Here is a 14,330-nt window from a genome sequence, read left to right as displayed (position 1 = left end):
TGGCTATCAGGGTGGGTATTGGAATGATCTACTCCCTCCACAGCCACCCCCCAAAAAAATGTGTGCTTTTCACAGCCCAACAGCTCTTCCCCAGCGCCTGACTCACTTGTACAGTTGTGACAGTTTGTAAAACTGGAAAAAGATTTTGCATCTTTTGTTTGCATCTATTTGATTTTGCATCCAGTTTTCCTTGGAATGTTATTGTTGAAGTGGCTGATGAGCTCTGCATATCACCAAGTGGGTCCTGGAGACATCTTGGGAGAAAGAGGAAGATGCTGTAAAGTTGCCAGCAGTAGAATGTATTGTAATTCTTCAGATTTGGGAGGGAAATCTGTTTCTTCTCTCCAGAAATGGAGTAGGGAGTGGCTCTGTTCTTTAAGCAAGTTTCACTCATGACCCAGAGAAGAGAACAAGCAGAAACCTGAGCCCCTATTTGGTACATGCACACTTTGATTCAGCTCGCTCTTGTCTGATAATTGTCTTGGATCTTGGCCACTATATTTTGAAAATCCCTCTCACTTCAGCAGTAAAAGGAGTGTTTCCAGTTCTGAAATTCGCAGAAGTAATTTTACTTGAGTTCCATGCTTCTTCTTCCACAGTATATTCCTTTTTAGCAATTAAAGTATACATGCTAACATTTAAGTGAGTAAAATATTTAAGTATTCTTAAGCCTTAGTAATGTTCAGGCCTCCTTTCTGCAGCATTAAGTAGTATGTGGGTTGTTTGGTTTTTTTCCCGTGGGAGAAGTCTGCTTAAGATCCTGACAGTTATACTTGAAACTTCACCAGCTTGGTTGTGTGGTGCTCAAAAGTTTGCCAGTGTTCTGGAGTTCTTCCTCTGTCCTTTGGGTTAAACATCATCAGAGAGTGGTATGACAGAGGGCTTGCTATCATGTACTTTTTATCTCCAACAAGCATCAGAAAATTAGGTGTTCTGGTCATATTTAAATGTGCGGGGCAGAACTGATCTTTAGCAGTGTTGTTTGGCGCGTGATGAGGTATAGAGGTGCTGTTTAGGGACAATATTGCTGAATAATTTAGAATTCTAATTATCTCGTAAGAATCTCTGCTCTGTTAAAATGAAAAGTATGAGATGATGTGTACCTATACATGAATGGAAACTCTTGCGTGTCCTAATTTGAATCATACCTCAGCCCAGGAGTATACCAGCTCCTCCTGTCACATTCCTGGAGTGTGATGTTACCTCAGATGCAAAGTAGAGAATGCCTGAAGATATTTTGGCTTCTAAGCTGGCATCAAAAGACTTTTTTCATGAACTATGGAAAACCAATTAAATTGGGGTAAAAACTCAGTCATTGTAAACTCTTATGTACATTTCTGTAGCTCATATCATGGTGGGGGTTTGGCCTTTTAGGTGTCTGTGTAATTTCAGGTTCATACACTGAACACAGGTTGAAGATGAGCAATTCTGACACGGTCCTTAGTGTGAGTTGGTAGCCTAAACAGTAGGAGCTTAGCAATGAATCAAGGTAAAAGACAGCAGAACAGACCTATTGTCAAAGAGAGGGGGGAGAAGAGTCAAATGAAGTAATATAAATGCAGGGGTATGAGAGCACTACATAATCAAATAATGAATTGCTAGTAGTAAAGGGCCACAAAAATAGCTTGTCTCTTGTGCAGTTCTTGTACAAAATCAAGACTGACTATTTATTATTTTTCTGTGAACTACATACAGTGTTTAGAAAAGGAGATCTTGCACAGGAAGAGGAGGTGTAATTTCCCAGCAGATGATGACTGCCAGTGAGAAGGGAATAGATCTGTACTTTCGTAAAGGGGAATACTGATTGTATGATGGCTTGTGAAGACTTTTCTTTAAACCTGACCTGAATCTAGCTTTTACTTTCAAATAGGAAAAAATCCTCAGCATGGGCATCAACTGCAGTTTTGTTAGTAGAGTTATCAGTCTTCCAGTCATTGAGAAATGAGTGACACACTGGAAGTAAGCAGTTGCAAGTGTCATTTGGAAAGTGGATTTCCTTTTGGAATTCCCAAACACTTAATAGTCAAATACATGAATGAGAAATTTGAGCATGTGAAACAGTTTTCCTCCTGGTGCTGTCTGCTTATTGAAATGCAGATTTGAAGCCAAAGAGAAAACACTACAACCGGGTTATGAAAGAGCTTGGATTTTGTTTTTTTAGCTGCTTGACTTTTTTATTTTTCTAAAACATTAGCAAGATGCTGCAGCTCATGGTCAGAGTTGAGGAAATTTTGTAGTAGCTGAACTGTATCTACTTATTAGAGTTTAAAAAAAAAAGCTTAGTCTGAAAGATCAACTCCTTTAACAGTATTGAAGAAAATGGGAGAAGTCGCTTGTGACTGTTCAATTAACTGAGAGAAAATAAATGATGATACTTTCAAGACCCTCAATTTTGAGAACTGAATTTGAACAAAGGAGTACTTTAGTTGGATCGTTCAACTGAAAAGCAGACTTTATCTCTTTTAAGAAGTGTGGAATAGTAAATGTCACACTTCATTTCAAGCTCTAATTTCTCGTTTGTTTTAGCTATTGTTTGGAAGAAAGAGTAAAATATAATTTTGCATGTCTTTATCTTAAAATGTAGCAACCCAAGACTTAAGGATCAAAAATTAAATTTTTTTATGAGAAGACTGAAGCAATATATGTTTCTGCCATGACACAAGAGAATAGTAAACTAAGATGAAATCAGTGTAGAACTCTTCCCCCCTGTACTCAGCACTGGTGAGGCCATATCTCCAGTGCTGTGTTCAGTTTGGGTCCCTCACTACAAGGAAGACATTGAGGTGCTGGAGTGTGTCTAAAGAAGGGCAACGAAGCTGGTGAAGGGTCTAGAGAACAAGTCTTATGAGAAGCGGCTGAGGGAACTGGGGTTGTTTAGTCTGGAGAAGAGGAGGCTGAGGGGAGACCTTATCCCCCTCTACAACTACCTGAAAGGAGGTTGCAGTGAGGTGGGTGTCAGTTTCTTCTCCCAAGTAGCAAGCAATAGGATGAAAGGAAACAGCCTCAAGTTGTGCCAGGGGAGGTTTAGACTAGATATTAGGAAAAAGTTCTTCACTGAAAGTGTTGTCCAGCACTGGAACAGGCTGCCCAGGAAAGTGGTTGAGTCACCATCCCTGGAGTTACTTAAAAGATGTGTAGATATGGTGCTTAGGGAATGGTTTAGTGGTGGACTGACTTGTCAGTGTTAGGTTTAGGGTTGGACTTTATGATCTTAAAGGTCTTTTGTAACCTAAATGATTTGATGATCCTAAAGTTTCCGTATTTGATTTTCATTACTGTGTAGTTCAGTAGCATATTAACGGGGAGTTGTATCAAACTGAATGTAAACTGTTTCTGGACAAACAATGCTAGCTTTGTTAATACACCAAACTTCTTTGCTAAACATAGCAACTGACATTAATACATGTTTTGGTGACTTTTTAAAGGTCTGAAATTGAATAATTTGAATACTTAGTGTCTTTTTCCCTATGTTGGGGCAAAAGCATGTGTCTTAAGGGGTTGGCACTCAAATCATAACCAGAAATTATCTGAACTCTTTCCATCTGCAGTCATTGATCTAAGTGTCTGAAATCAACCTGCAATAAATGGAATGCCTACATCTCTTTCAGGGGTGTCTTGGTGAGGCTGGAAGGATGCAGCCATCCTGTTGTTATGAAAGGATTGTGTGCAGAATGTGGCCAGGACTTGACTCAGTAAGTATTCTCAGCAATCTTTTCCAACTTCTTGCTTGTGATAAGGTTTCCAAGCTCTTCCTTCTCTCATTTACTTCTTTGCTTCTCTGTTCTGAGCCTTGGTAGTCGTGCATTGTACCCATAAGGGTAACTGTGAAGTTGTAGATACTTGTAGGGAGGGAGAACAGTATTCATACTGCCTAACATAAGTAAGTCTACTCAGAGGGCTCCTATAAGGAAAGTTGAAAGGGAGTTTCCTCTGAAAGTTAAGTTTCACTGTAAAGCACTCTTTTACATTTGCTTTTTAAAAAAAAAATCAATTGAGATTGGCTCATGAAGTTGTTGCTTAGAGTTGTGTGAATATATTAATTCTTGATCACATTATTAATACTGTAATCATTTAATATATTTCTTTACCCAAAAATTCCTACTTGTAGGCAGGAATTGGTGTTCCTTGTGGATAAAACCAACAAATGAAGAGGAAATAGGCAAGGTCTGTGCCACTGTTGCAGAGTGTCTTACTTTGTTTGCTATTTACGCAAGGCACTTGCTTCGTCACCCTGAAATTTTCAAAAATGTCCCCTCTTTCTCCTTCTATGTCACTGTAGTCACAGATACATTGTTTAGAACTATATTTCCTTCTAGCCATTACAGGCGTTCATAACTAAGAATCTGGGTGAATAAGGTGTCATGTGGGTACTTGAGTTACAGTTCACATTACAAATTTATGACTTAATAACTGTGCATGCTCTCTTTCTGTGGAGATAAATGTAGGATAACATACTACCTTAAGTAGAAAATGTAAAGACATGCGTACAGACATAAATTCTTATCACAATGTATCCTGCTTTGCTTTTTATGTACTCATAACTGAGGTTGAGAGTTGTAAGGTGTGTCAACAGTGACTTAATAAACCTGAGAGTTTTATCTGTGTAGGTGTAAATAACTGTGAAGTAATATCAGTCTCATTCATGTGACCTTGCTTCATTTGTACAGTGTCTGAATGGGAGCTAGCTTGTCTCCAGTACTTTCAATTTAAGGCTTCAGAACTGTTTTCAATTTTTTTTTGTGAAATATTCTGCCAATGGAACTAAAGGAATTTAAGCCTTAGACCAAAAAGAAAGCAAATTCAAAAGATGATTGTATTTCTCTTTTGCTCTTTCTCATTGCTAATACAGTTGGTAAAGAGAATGTTTCTTATGCATATCAAATGACTAATTCAACAGCTGTTTTCTAAAATGGACTGTATAGTAGCGTGGATTTTAGAAGTGAATGTTGCATGCTCATTTAATTTGGAAGGAAATAATTTGGTTTCATTTTAATTCATACTAATTATTAAACATTATTTAGTGAACATTATGCCATAAATCAGTGCAAGTGGACCAAATAATGAATGTCATGCAATATGTAGCCCAGTTAATGGTTGGATATAACTTCTAATTAAAAGTTGACTGCTAATATTTTGTAAACAAGTGTTATTTGGTAAAACAACAAACCTAACAAAAAGTTAGGATAATAGCAAATAGGGCTTTGTCTGCCCTGGAGTTTGAATATGGTCACATCTAAATATTGCTATAGTGCTCTTTCATTAAAAATCTAGATATATTCAGGGTATGCAGTGAGTTCAGTTCTCTCAATACTCCTCTACTTCAGATGTCTTCATTTTATACATCTGGAATTATGTGTTAGGTCTGCTGAGCCTACATCAGAAAGCAATTCAAAAGCATCAATGCTTTTCTCGCTTGAAGAAAAGTGAGTACAGTCAACTCACTGCCAACTTGTTGGGTGTTAGTGGTACATCCTTTCTGTTAAACAGTTCTTACGCTCATTCAACAAATAGTCTGAAAACAGTTCATATTTTTTAAAGGCTCATTTAAAATACTACTCAGTGTTATATATGTATTCTGAACTCTGAAGCAAAGGATGTAAGATGCTAAAATGTGCCTGTAAACTTTGGACCAAATGAAATATCTGTCTTTTGTTTCTGGGTATCAGTGCTTCCAAACACTATGGTATGGAAAAAGCGTATCTGTCTGTGATTGTGTCTACCTCAACACAGTTCAGTAACAATTTTGCCTCAGGAGCTTGTTATGAAGTGAAAACTTGAAGTTTAACTCTGGCTGTAGATCTGATGCCAGGTTTTGTCCTTGGTAGGACAGGTACTTGAGAGAATTAAAGATGTTAATGTGTCATCTAGGACAAAATCTGTATGTTAGTATGTTGGTGACCCATAAATAATATCTTTAAAATTACTTATCAGAGTTCCCAACAAATTGATCTGTGTAAACTGGAAGCTAGTGATACTGAGGATGATATGTATTCTCTATGATTTATCTGCATATACATGCATCTATATATCATATAGGTATGTATACAAGTAAGACATGTATGAGATGTCTATAACATACATACATAAAATAAATACAGGCACACACATGTAGCACCTCATTCTGTTTGTGCCGAAGGGGAAAGCATGTATGGGGATTTTTTGGATGCTTTTCTTGAAACAGCAGTCACATGTAAGTGACTCCGCTATGTGTAAAGAGCAACTTTGCCTATCCTTTGCTTAAATTTATTTCATAGCATGGCTTGGAGAAAAGTAAATAATTGCATGCTGAGTGATTGTGAAAAAAGGAAAGGAATAGTTTTAAATTTGAATGGTTTGGTAGTTGTACTTAGTTTACAAGTGTTTTCTAATGCCAATCAATTCATAGATATCTGTTTCATCCTAGTGTCATTTTTCATGAAATAATTATATGGAAGCATAACTGATTACAGTGACTTTTTACAAGGTTTTTACGGTGAGCTGCTTTGACCTCTATGCATTTTGTTCAGTAACTTCCATTAACAAGAATTTGAAAGAGTGTATGTCAAAATAGCTCTTTTTAATCAGTTTTGTGGTAATGACTAGCATGATATTACAGATTTTAGTGTGTTCAACTTCTCACTAAACTATTACTCTCTCTTTTGATGCTGCTTTTCCCTGTGTGATTAGGATACGAAGCAAGAATGGAAAGCAGAATGTGCCATTATCCACAGCAACTGTGTCTATGGTTCACAGTGTCCCAGAACTGAAAGTTAGCTCTGAGGTAGGTGCCATCATGCTTTCTTTGTTCATACCTTTCACTGCAGCTTCACAGTTGAGAAGCTTAATTAAAGGAGTTTCTTCAATGTTTTATATACTTCTTATAGAAAGTTTGGCTTCCCTTTGAAGAGGAATTTGGTGTTGAACTTCAGTAGTCCAGGGTTTTTGTGTGTTTACCCCAATGTAGATTGATTGTTATCAGGTTTTATAGTGGTTTCTTAAAGCTGTGCACTAAAAAGGTGACAGTTCTGCGACAGCGGCCTGAAAACCTACTACTTTAATGTTTTGGTCTCTAAGAATGAGCAGTTTGTGGAAAGTTCAGTTTTTACTAGCTGAAATGGTTTCAAAGATGTTGCAAGCTTTGAACACTAGCTTCACCCTTCACCTTGGAACTGGTTTGAGTAGATATAGTAAAGCTAGTTTGTTTGCAACTTACCTGTATATTAAGTTTATTTCATTATTTTTCAAATATTCCATTCAGCTGAGTTATCAAAATATGCTTGTTTGTTCATCCCTTGGTTTTTTTAGAGGAAAAAGCATGTTTATTTTGAAGATAAGCATTCTATCTACCTCCCTAATCAACTTGATCTTTTTTTACCTTTTTATGTTGCTGCTCGCCTTTTTTTATTTTTTTGGTAACTCTTCAAAGAACATCAGTGAGAAGAAATGTAAAGATATAAGCAGCTGGAAGGAAGTGTCCCCATGATAGAGGGGTGTTTCAAAGGGCAGTTTTCACTTGCCTCCTGCTTCTTCATAATGCTTTGCTTTTAAGTTTAGCTGTCTTGTGGGTAACACTGCAGCTTGCTATCGTAAGTGGTTATAGTGAACATAGAGCTTAATGTGATAATTTGAAAGCTTGTAAATATGTGCGAGAGGAGTAAACTTCAACACAGATTTACCGGAGTATGAGCTCTTTGATATCAGTGCCCCCATAGAACTACATAATCTAACTATTTGTCTTAAAGCGTATATTCTTTAAGCTTAGGTTGACAGTTATAACAATTTCGGTCATTAGCAGTTTAGTTTTATACTCAGCCTAGTGTTGTCAGCTGCATTGTACCTAATTGATACAAAATTGCTGACTGTAGCAGCCAAAGTTTTTGGACCTATTGATGAACTTGTCCTTTGTGTACCTCAAAGCTACTGCTATTTCCAATTAAGACTCAGCCTTAAATTAAGTCAGTGGTTACTTATTTATTAAATTTGGAAGTTGTTGTGTTGAGTGTCTCAATTTTAAAAGTTACTAGCGTCACAAAGATCTGAGAGTAGACTTTAGGAATATTATTTTTTTCTGTAAAAAAAATTGCTGGCAGAGCTGCCATCACCATAGTTATGTTGAAGCATCATTTCTTATACAGTTAGTTTGTAGCAGAACTTCTCAAGTTTACAATACAGAAAAGGCAATAAGCCTAATTTATTTCTTCTGAGCTAAGCCTAGTTGTGAATATTTTGTTACAGCAAGCTGAGCAGCTAGGAAGAGAAGATCAACAGCGACTACATCGAAATCGAAAACTGGTGCTCATGGTAGATTTGGACCAGACATTGATTCATACTACAGAACAGCACTGCCAACAAATGTCTAATAAGGTACATATTTGGCGTTGACTTTCAAGCCAGAGTAACAACAGGAATATTCTAACAAGTTTCAAATGATGGTTCTTTTAAGAAAACATTCTGTGATTAGGTAAAATTGTGGTTGAAGTGTAACAGAAAATGAGAAACAAGTCTTCTGAAAGATGTTCCTTTTTTCTTTACTTTAAATTGACAATTTTCTTTCTTTCATTTATGCTTTCCTGCACTTTTCCATTCCAGTCACTTTAAGCGAGAATTTTCAGGTAGCTATTTTTAATCTCTGCTTTCCTTCCTCAACAATTCACAAGCTGAGTACTCAGTAATGAGACTTTTTTTTCCCTCCAAGTCTGAGGCAGATACAGCAAATTACTGTATGAAGTCCCCTTTTAGGTAATCCTGTGTTACTACCTTTGTCATTCCATGAATATATCTAGTGATTTTTTTTTTTTCCTTCTTCAGTTTCGTTTTTGGCGGGGGAGTTTGGCTGTTGCTGTTTAATTTCTTCATGAAACACTTGTCATTTAACTGATCGGGACTATTGGCTTGTAACATTTCTAATTTGGAAACTTTAGAACATGAAGCATGTTGGAGTATGTCTACAATGTCTTGTACCAGAAGATGCAAATTCAATTTCCAGAGTCGTGCAAACTGCGGTTGCTTAGTTCCTCTTTCTTTCCTCTTGCCATTCTTGCATGTCCAGTAGGTTCAGCATGTGTTCACACCTGCTAGCAAAAAATAAGCTGTAAATATACTTTGCAACTGAGAGGAAAGGGTACAGTGAATATTCAGCTTAAAGATTAAAAAAACTTGTTTATTTGAAAGGTTTTCTCTTCATCTGTATAAATGCATGGTTTGAAGAAAAACAATTTTTTAAAGATTTTGAGGTTTTTAACTGGGATCTTTATGTGCAAACTTCCTTCCTGGTTTGCTATCTGATGATATGTTTCCATAGACATAATACTTCTTCATCTAACAAAGTCTTTCTCTGAGCTCAATATGTACTGAAACTAATGTGAGTGAAGTTCACTGAGTAGTACTGATTGGAGTGAGAACCTGAACTTTCTGAGAAATTTACCAAGTTGCTTGTTTCAGATTGGTTTGCTGTAAGCAAAGATTTGAATGAAAGGTACCTTGATCATAAGCTTTTCAACAGTGCAGCTTCCTGCATTTGAAAAACTTAATGTTGGACTGCCTGGCACAGAGCAAAAATGTGCTTTGGATTTTATTCATCCACATAATCTTTGTGGCTGAAACTTGCTTTAGCCTGGTCAGAGCAAATAAAGGTAGTGCAAGTGATGGAAGAGGGCACTTCTGGAATGCTGGCATTTTTGTTTGGTATTTTGATAATATGGAACATGCTTTTTCTTCTAGGGAATATTTCATTTCCAGTTAGGTCGAGGTGAGCCTATGTTGCATACTCGTTTGCGTCCTCATTGTAAGGAATTCCTGGAAAAAATTGCCAAGCTGTATGAATTACATGTTTTTACTTTTGGCAGCAGATTGTATGCACATACAATTGCAGGTGAGTGGTATGTTACATTTAACAACATTTATGTAATCAGCCTTCATACTTGTATAACTAGTTTTCTTTCTGTGGTTGTTATCAAATACTTGGTTTTGTGCACAAACACTTCCTAAATAGTCCTGTAAGCAGAATTCTTGTCTCATTTACAAGGCAGTGCCTGTATGGCCTGTAATTTTAGAAATAATCCTTCTTTTTTTTCCCCATCAGACATGCTTTTTTTGCTTCCTGGATGATTAGAGAGCCAGATTGTGGCATGACAACTAGTGCCTTCCCATTGAATTAAGTAAGAAATTGTGCTGATGGGCTCTAAAAATGATCTGCAACATAACTTGTCATAGAAATCTATAGCAACAGTTCCATAAAAATCAACAACATGAAATTATCTCCTCCTGTGGCGAACATACACACACACACCCCTGCCCCCCCACTGTTTCCATTCACCAAAGGAAGTTTGGCAGCCATAAGTCAATTTACAGCAGTTCTATTTGTGTCCTGGAGCTGAAATGTGCTCCTTTGCTAGATCTGTGTTTTTGCTCAGTATTTTCACATATTCTTCTCAAGAAGTCAGAAATATTTTCTTGTAGTAACTGAAAACTTGCGTTTAAATTATAGCAATAGTAGTCTATGGTGTGGCTGAAATGTTTTCTTTTTTCCAACAAGTGTAAAAGAAAGAGTATGACTATGTGTTTAAACTGTAAAATTGTCTTTCACCCCATCTTGAGTTGTCTTGACAGAATAGCATTTTTACTTCAGACTTTCCTTTAAGTCTGTTGGACTAAGACAATATAATTAACAATGTTTTAGATTATGACTCTGCATGTCAAACTGTCCTTGCTGCTGTTCCATGTCTCCTAGCTTTTTTAAGTTCTTTCACATCTGTTTTTTTGTGTCATGTTGCCATGAGTGCCTTGAGCAACACTATCCCAATGATCACACTTCTTGGCAAGAAAGAAAGATTCCAAAATGGTTAGAGAGCTAACTATCCTAGTTAGTTGAGAACAGTTTAGAAAAAATTGTGTTATTAGAGAATTCTTTATGCACGTTACATAAGCCACAGAAGATGCTTGTAATGACAAACATAATAGACTTCTGTAATCAGAAAGTGTTACCTATTCATGATCTCCCAACTAATTGTCCTTGAAAGTTCAGGAGAGGCATGTCCATTTGCATCCAAGTGAATGTTTCTACATTACTCTTTATTGGCTGAGTTGTCTGAAGAATCTTCCTAAAGCTTTGTCAGTCTCACTGTTGGATTATACATTGTGTACTGCTAATGCATTAACACTTCTGTACCTTGCTGTCCTCCTTAGAGTGTGGTTATGTCTTGTGTAGCAAAAGGGGAATGGTTTTCTCCTACACTAGGTGGGTGGGCAGTCTTCCTCACTTGGATCTATGTGCCAAAATCTGCATGTGACTGAAGGTCAGAAGATGTATTAGCAAATATGCTTCAGAGCCAGGGAGAAGAATGAGTTGCAGAAGTAGTTAATTCATGATGTGCAAGTGCTTTCCCAATGATTGATCTTCTCTCAGTGTGTGATTTGGTCCTGTGTTTGCTGATTTTAATCTCTAAGCTAAAATTTGGATTACCCTCCAGTCCCCATGCTGGCACAGGCTGATACTTAAAATGTGATGAACCTCTTTGTGGGCATCATACTTGAGCTGCTCCATCTGTTCCATAGAGGAAATAGCCACCAAATGAGCAAATTAGGGTATTGGCTGCTTCCTGACATCCCCAGACTTCTGGATTTTTGCCTGAAGCTGTCTAACTGCCTTAAAAGCATTCAAACTACAAGTGGATTACTTGTACAGTGATGATGATAGTTTCAGCTGAAGTATGTTGGTATGGAGAAACAGTTGATACTGCCTTTGGTCCACATACCTATGTAACCAAAATGTGGTAAGAGAACTATATAGCTAATACACGTAGAGAACACTTGATGGCAGTATTGGTTAAATGATTTCTCACAGAGAGCTGCCAGTTTGATATTTTACTGTTATCCCTATGTTACATAAAGGAAGGACTTGTGATAAAATGCTGGGGATCTTTTTCATAAGAAAAAGGTTGTTTTCTTAGGTTCTCCATATACATCCTATATTTCTTTGTGAATCTGAACTCTGAGCTGCTCCTTCCATGTCCTGGAAGGCTTTTTTGTCATTTTGCAAACAGATGACATCTTGTCAGTCCTTTTCTCTCATCCCAGCTGACTCCCAACAGCTGTTAAGTGGGATTAGCTGACATTTGTAAACACTGTTTATGTCTACTGAAGTCATGTAATCCAAACTCTTTCTTAGTTTGATACATTTACAAAGTGGTATCTTGTAGTACATTTATGAAGATGAGTTTAGGATTTTATAATCTAGAGCTTCCTATAGTATTTCTCGTCTACATAATTATTTTGACCAATTGCTACTTAATTTTTTCCCCTACTGTGCATAAGAGAAGTTCAGTGTATTTAATACTGAAGTCAGTTTAAATGCTGATTTTAAAAGTCAATGCCACTGTGAGTTTTAAGTTCAGAGGCCACTAGACAACAATAATGCAATGTGAAGTCACTCAAGATTTATAGTAGAATTTAGAAAGTAGGAATAAATTGAGGGCATTCATATGTATGGTTTATTACAGCAAGTATATTACAGTACGTATTTCAATAAATAATTGACAGAATATGTGCGAATAGGTAATCACCAGTGTCTGAAGGTCTCCAACGCTATTGAAAGATTGGGTCAACAGCTCTTTCCAGGTTCTAAAGTAGGACCTGAAGTAGAACTGGAGGTGACCTGATTCTTCAGAAATTCAATTTTAGATTTATTTTTAAAAGAACTACTTCAAATTCACGTTGGATCCTACTGTTACATCACTCCCACTAGGAATTGCCATTTAACTCAAAGTGTCTGTAAGATTTTAGACTTCCCAAAAGTTAGTTACTTTTGAACATTTGCATCTTGTGATTTTTTTTTTAACTTTACAAATCTTAATTTACAAGTTTGCTTTTCTAAGGGAGTCTATAGAAAGATCAGGTAACACAGCTTGATAAGACTGTATGTGCAAGGACCCAGTCTGAGATACTGGAAAACAAACAACTGGGGGGAATAGTCTTGGCTAGGTAAGTCTACTGAATAGTCCCTTGTAATATGGCACTCAAAGGATAATGATAGCATCTTCAGTTTGTTCAAGAAACCACTTAGAGGCATACTTAGCACATTGTCTAATTTATGAGAATGAATGGAAGCTCAGTTTTTATTTGAAACAGCAGGTGTTTGTTTACAATTATTTTGACTTCTACGAAAGGCTTTAATTTTTTTAAACATGCTTACAAAATGAGAAATTCATCAACATATATCCTTCTGCTGGTATGACTTGTGCAAACTGATATTACTCAATAATGAATTTTTTTCTTAATGGATATTTTTTTATCAATGCTAAGGCAGAAAACTGACCATAATAATTTTTCATGACATGGTGGTAGAAAATGGATAGGAATAAATAAATAAATGAAGCAAAGTTAAGAGTACATCTTGGGAACGCTTTTGCTGTTTCTGTATACTCAGTGAGTTTATACATAGACCTTTTCATATCTGAAGTCATAGAAACTTGAAACAAAATGCCCCCACAGAGGAGTGACATCATCTGAACAGATGCTTTTTTGGTGGTCTGTATTGACTTTTCTTAAAGAAAAAGCCATGAGTACTTTGGAAGGTATCATCAATTTGAAACCTGCAGCTTCATTCTTAAAGGTTAATATGCAAAGAGTGTACTATCATAACATTATAGATCTTTCACTATGTAGGCTGTGAAAAGATTTTTATTTTGAAGGTAGTAGAGTTTTTCATAATGAGGGTTTCCCAGTTCTTTTTGTTACTGAAAGCAGTATAATAATGATTTTAATTTTTTTTAATAAATATGTTAAATCTTAGCTTTACTTAGTCTTATCTTGGAGGGTGTATCTCCATCTACTTATTTTTAATGTAAAGTTTTTACTTTTTCAGATTTATGTTCTATTTGCAATCATAAACCTATTAAAAGTTAATGTTTTAACTAACAGTATGTGATCTAGCAACTAATTGTCTTGTTTGCTCTTGCATGGAGTAGAATTGATAAATAGGTTAGTGACTAGCCAATATAACATTTTCATTTAAAGACAGTATTAACATACTACTGAAGAAAATAAATGATGTATGACAAATGAAATGTTATCTGCCATTTTCCTAAAATGTGAAAACATCAGGATTACGTCTGTTATATTGATTCAATTGGCTAGGCAATATCCGAAAGAAGCCAAAAGACACATAAAGAACCTCTTTAAAAGACCAGTGCTGTTTTCCCTATTGCTATTCAAGTAGCTTAGCTTTGAAAGACCTGACCCTCTTAAGATGGGCTCTTATCTTTGCGGGTACATCTCTGGTGAGCTGTATCCTCAGTGTATTTTTAGTGAATTATCAAGGGGAAAAAATATTAAAATTAATAAGTCTTTACCAA

The 14,330-nt window shown here is 36.3% G+C and overlaps 1 protein-coding gene across 3 annotated transcripts in view; it reads left to right on the top strand.

Annotated features, from left to right (window-relative positions):
- The window catches only part of CTDP1 (CTD phosphatase subunit 1), a 116,438-nt gene that overhangs the window by 12,230 nt on the left and 89,878 nt on the right, over nucleotides 1-14,330 (top strand). For 2 of the 3 annotated variants that reach the window (XM_074870463.1, XM_074870483.1), the window contains exons 2-5: nucleotides 3,609-3,692; nucleotides 6,667-6,760; nucleotides 8,215-8,343; nucleotides 9,700-9,850. In XM_074870463.1, the coding sequence (XP_074726564.1) occupies nucleotides 3,609-3,692; nucleotides 6,667-6,760; nucleotides 8,215-8,343; nucleotides 9,700-9,850 (458 nt within the window). The remainder of the gene's footprint in view (nucleotides 1-3,608; nucleotides 3,693-6,666; nucleotides 6,761-8,214; nucleotides 8,344-9,699; nucleotides 9,851-14,330) is intronic. The other variant, XM_074870475.1, reaches the window with a different exon arrangement.

The sequence above is a fragment of the Strix uralensis genome, chromosome 1, assembly GCF_047716275.1.
Source record: "Strix uralensis isolate ZFMK-TIS-50842 chromosome 1, bStrUra1, whole genome shotgun sequence".
NCBI classification, from domain to species: Eukaryota; Metazoa; Chordata; class Aves; order Strigiformes; family Strigidae; genus Strix; species Strix uralensis.
Note: the sequence above shows the minus strand (reverse complement) of the source record. Positions and strands in the feature narration are given on the sequence as shown.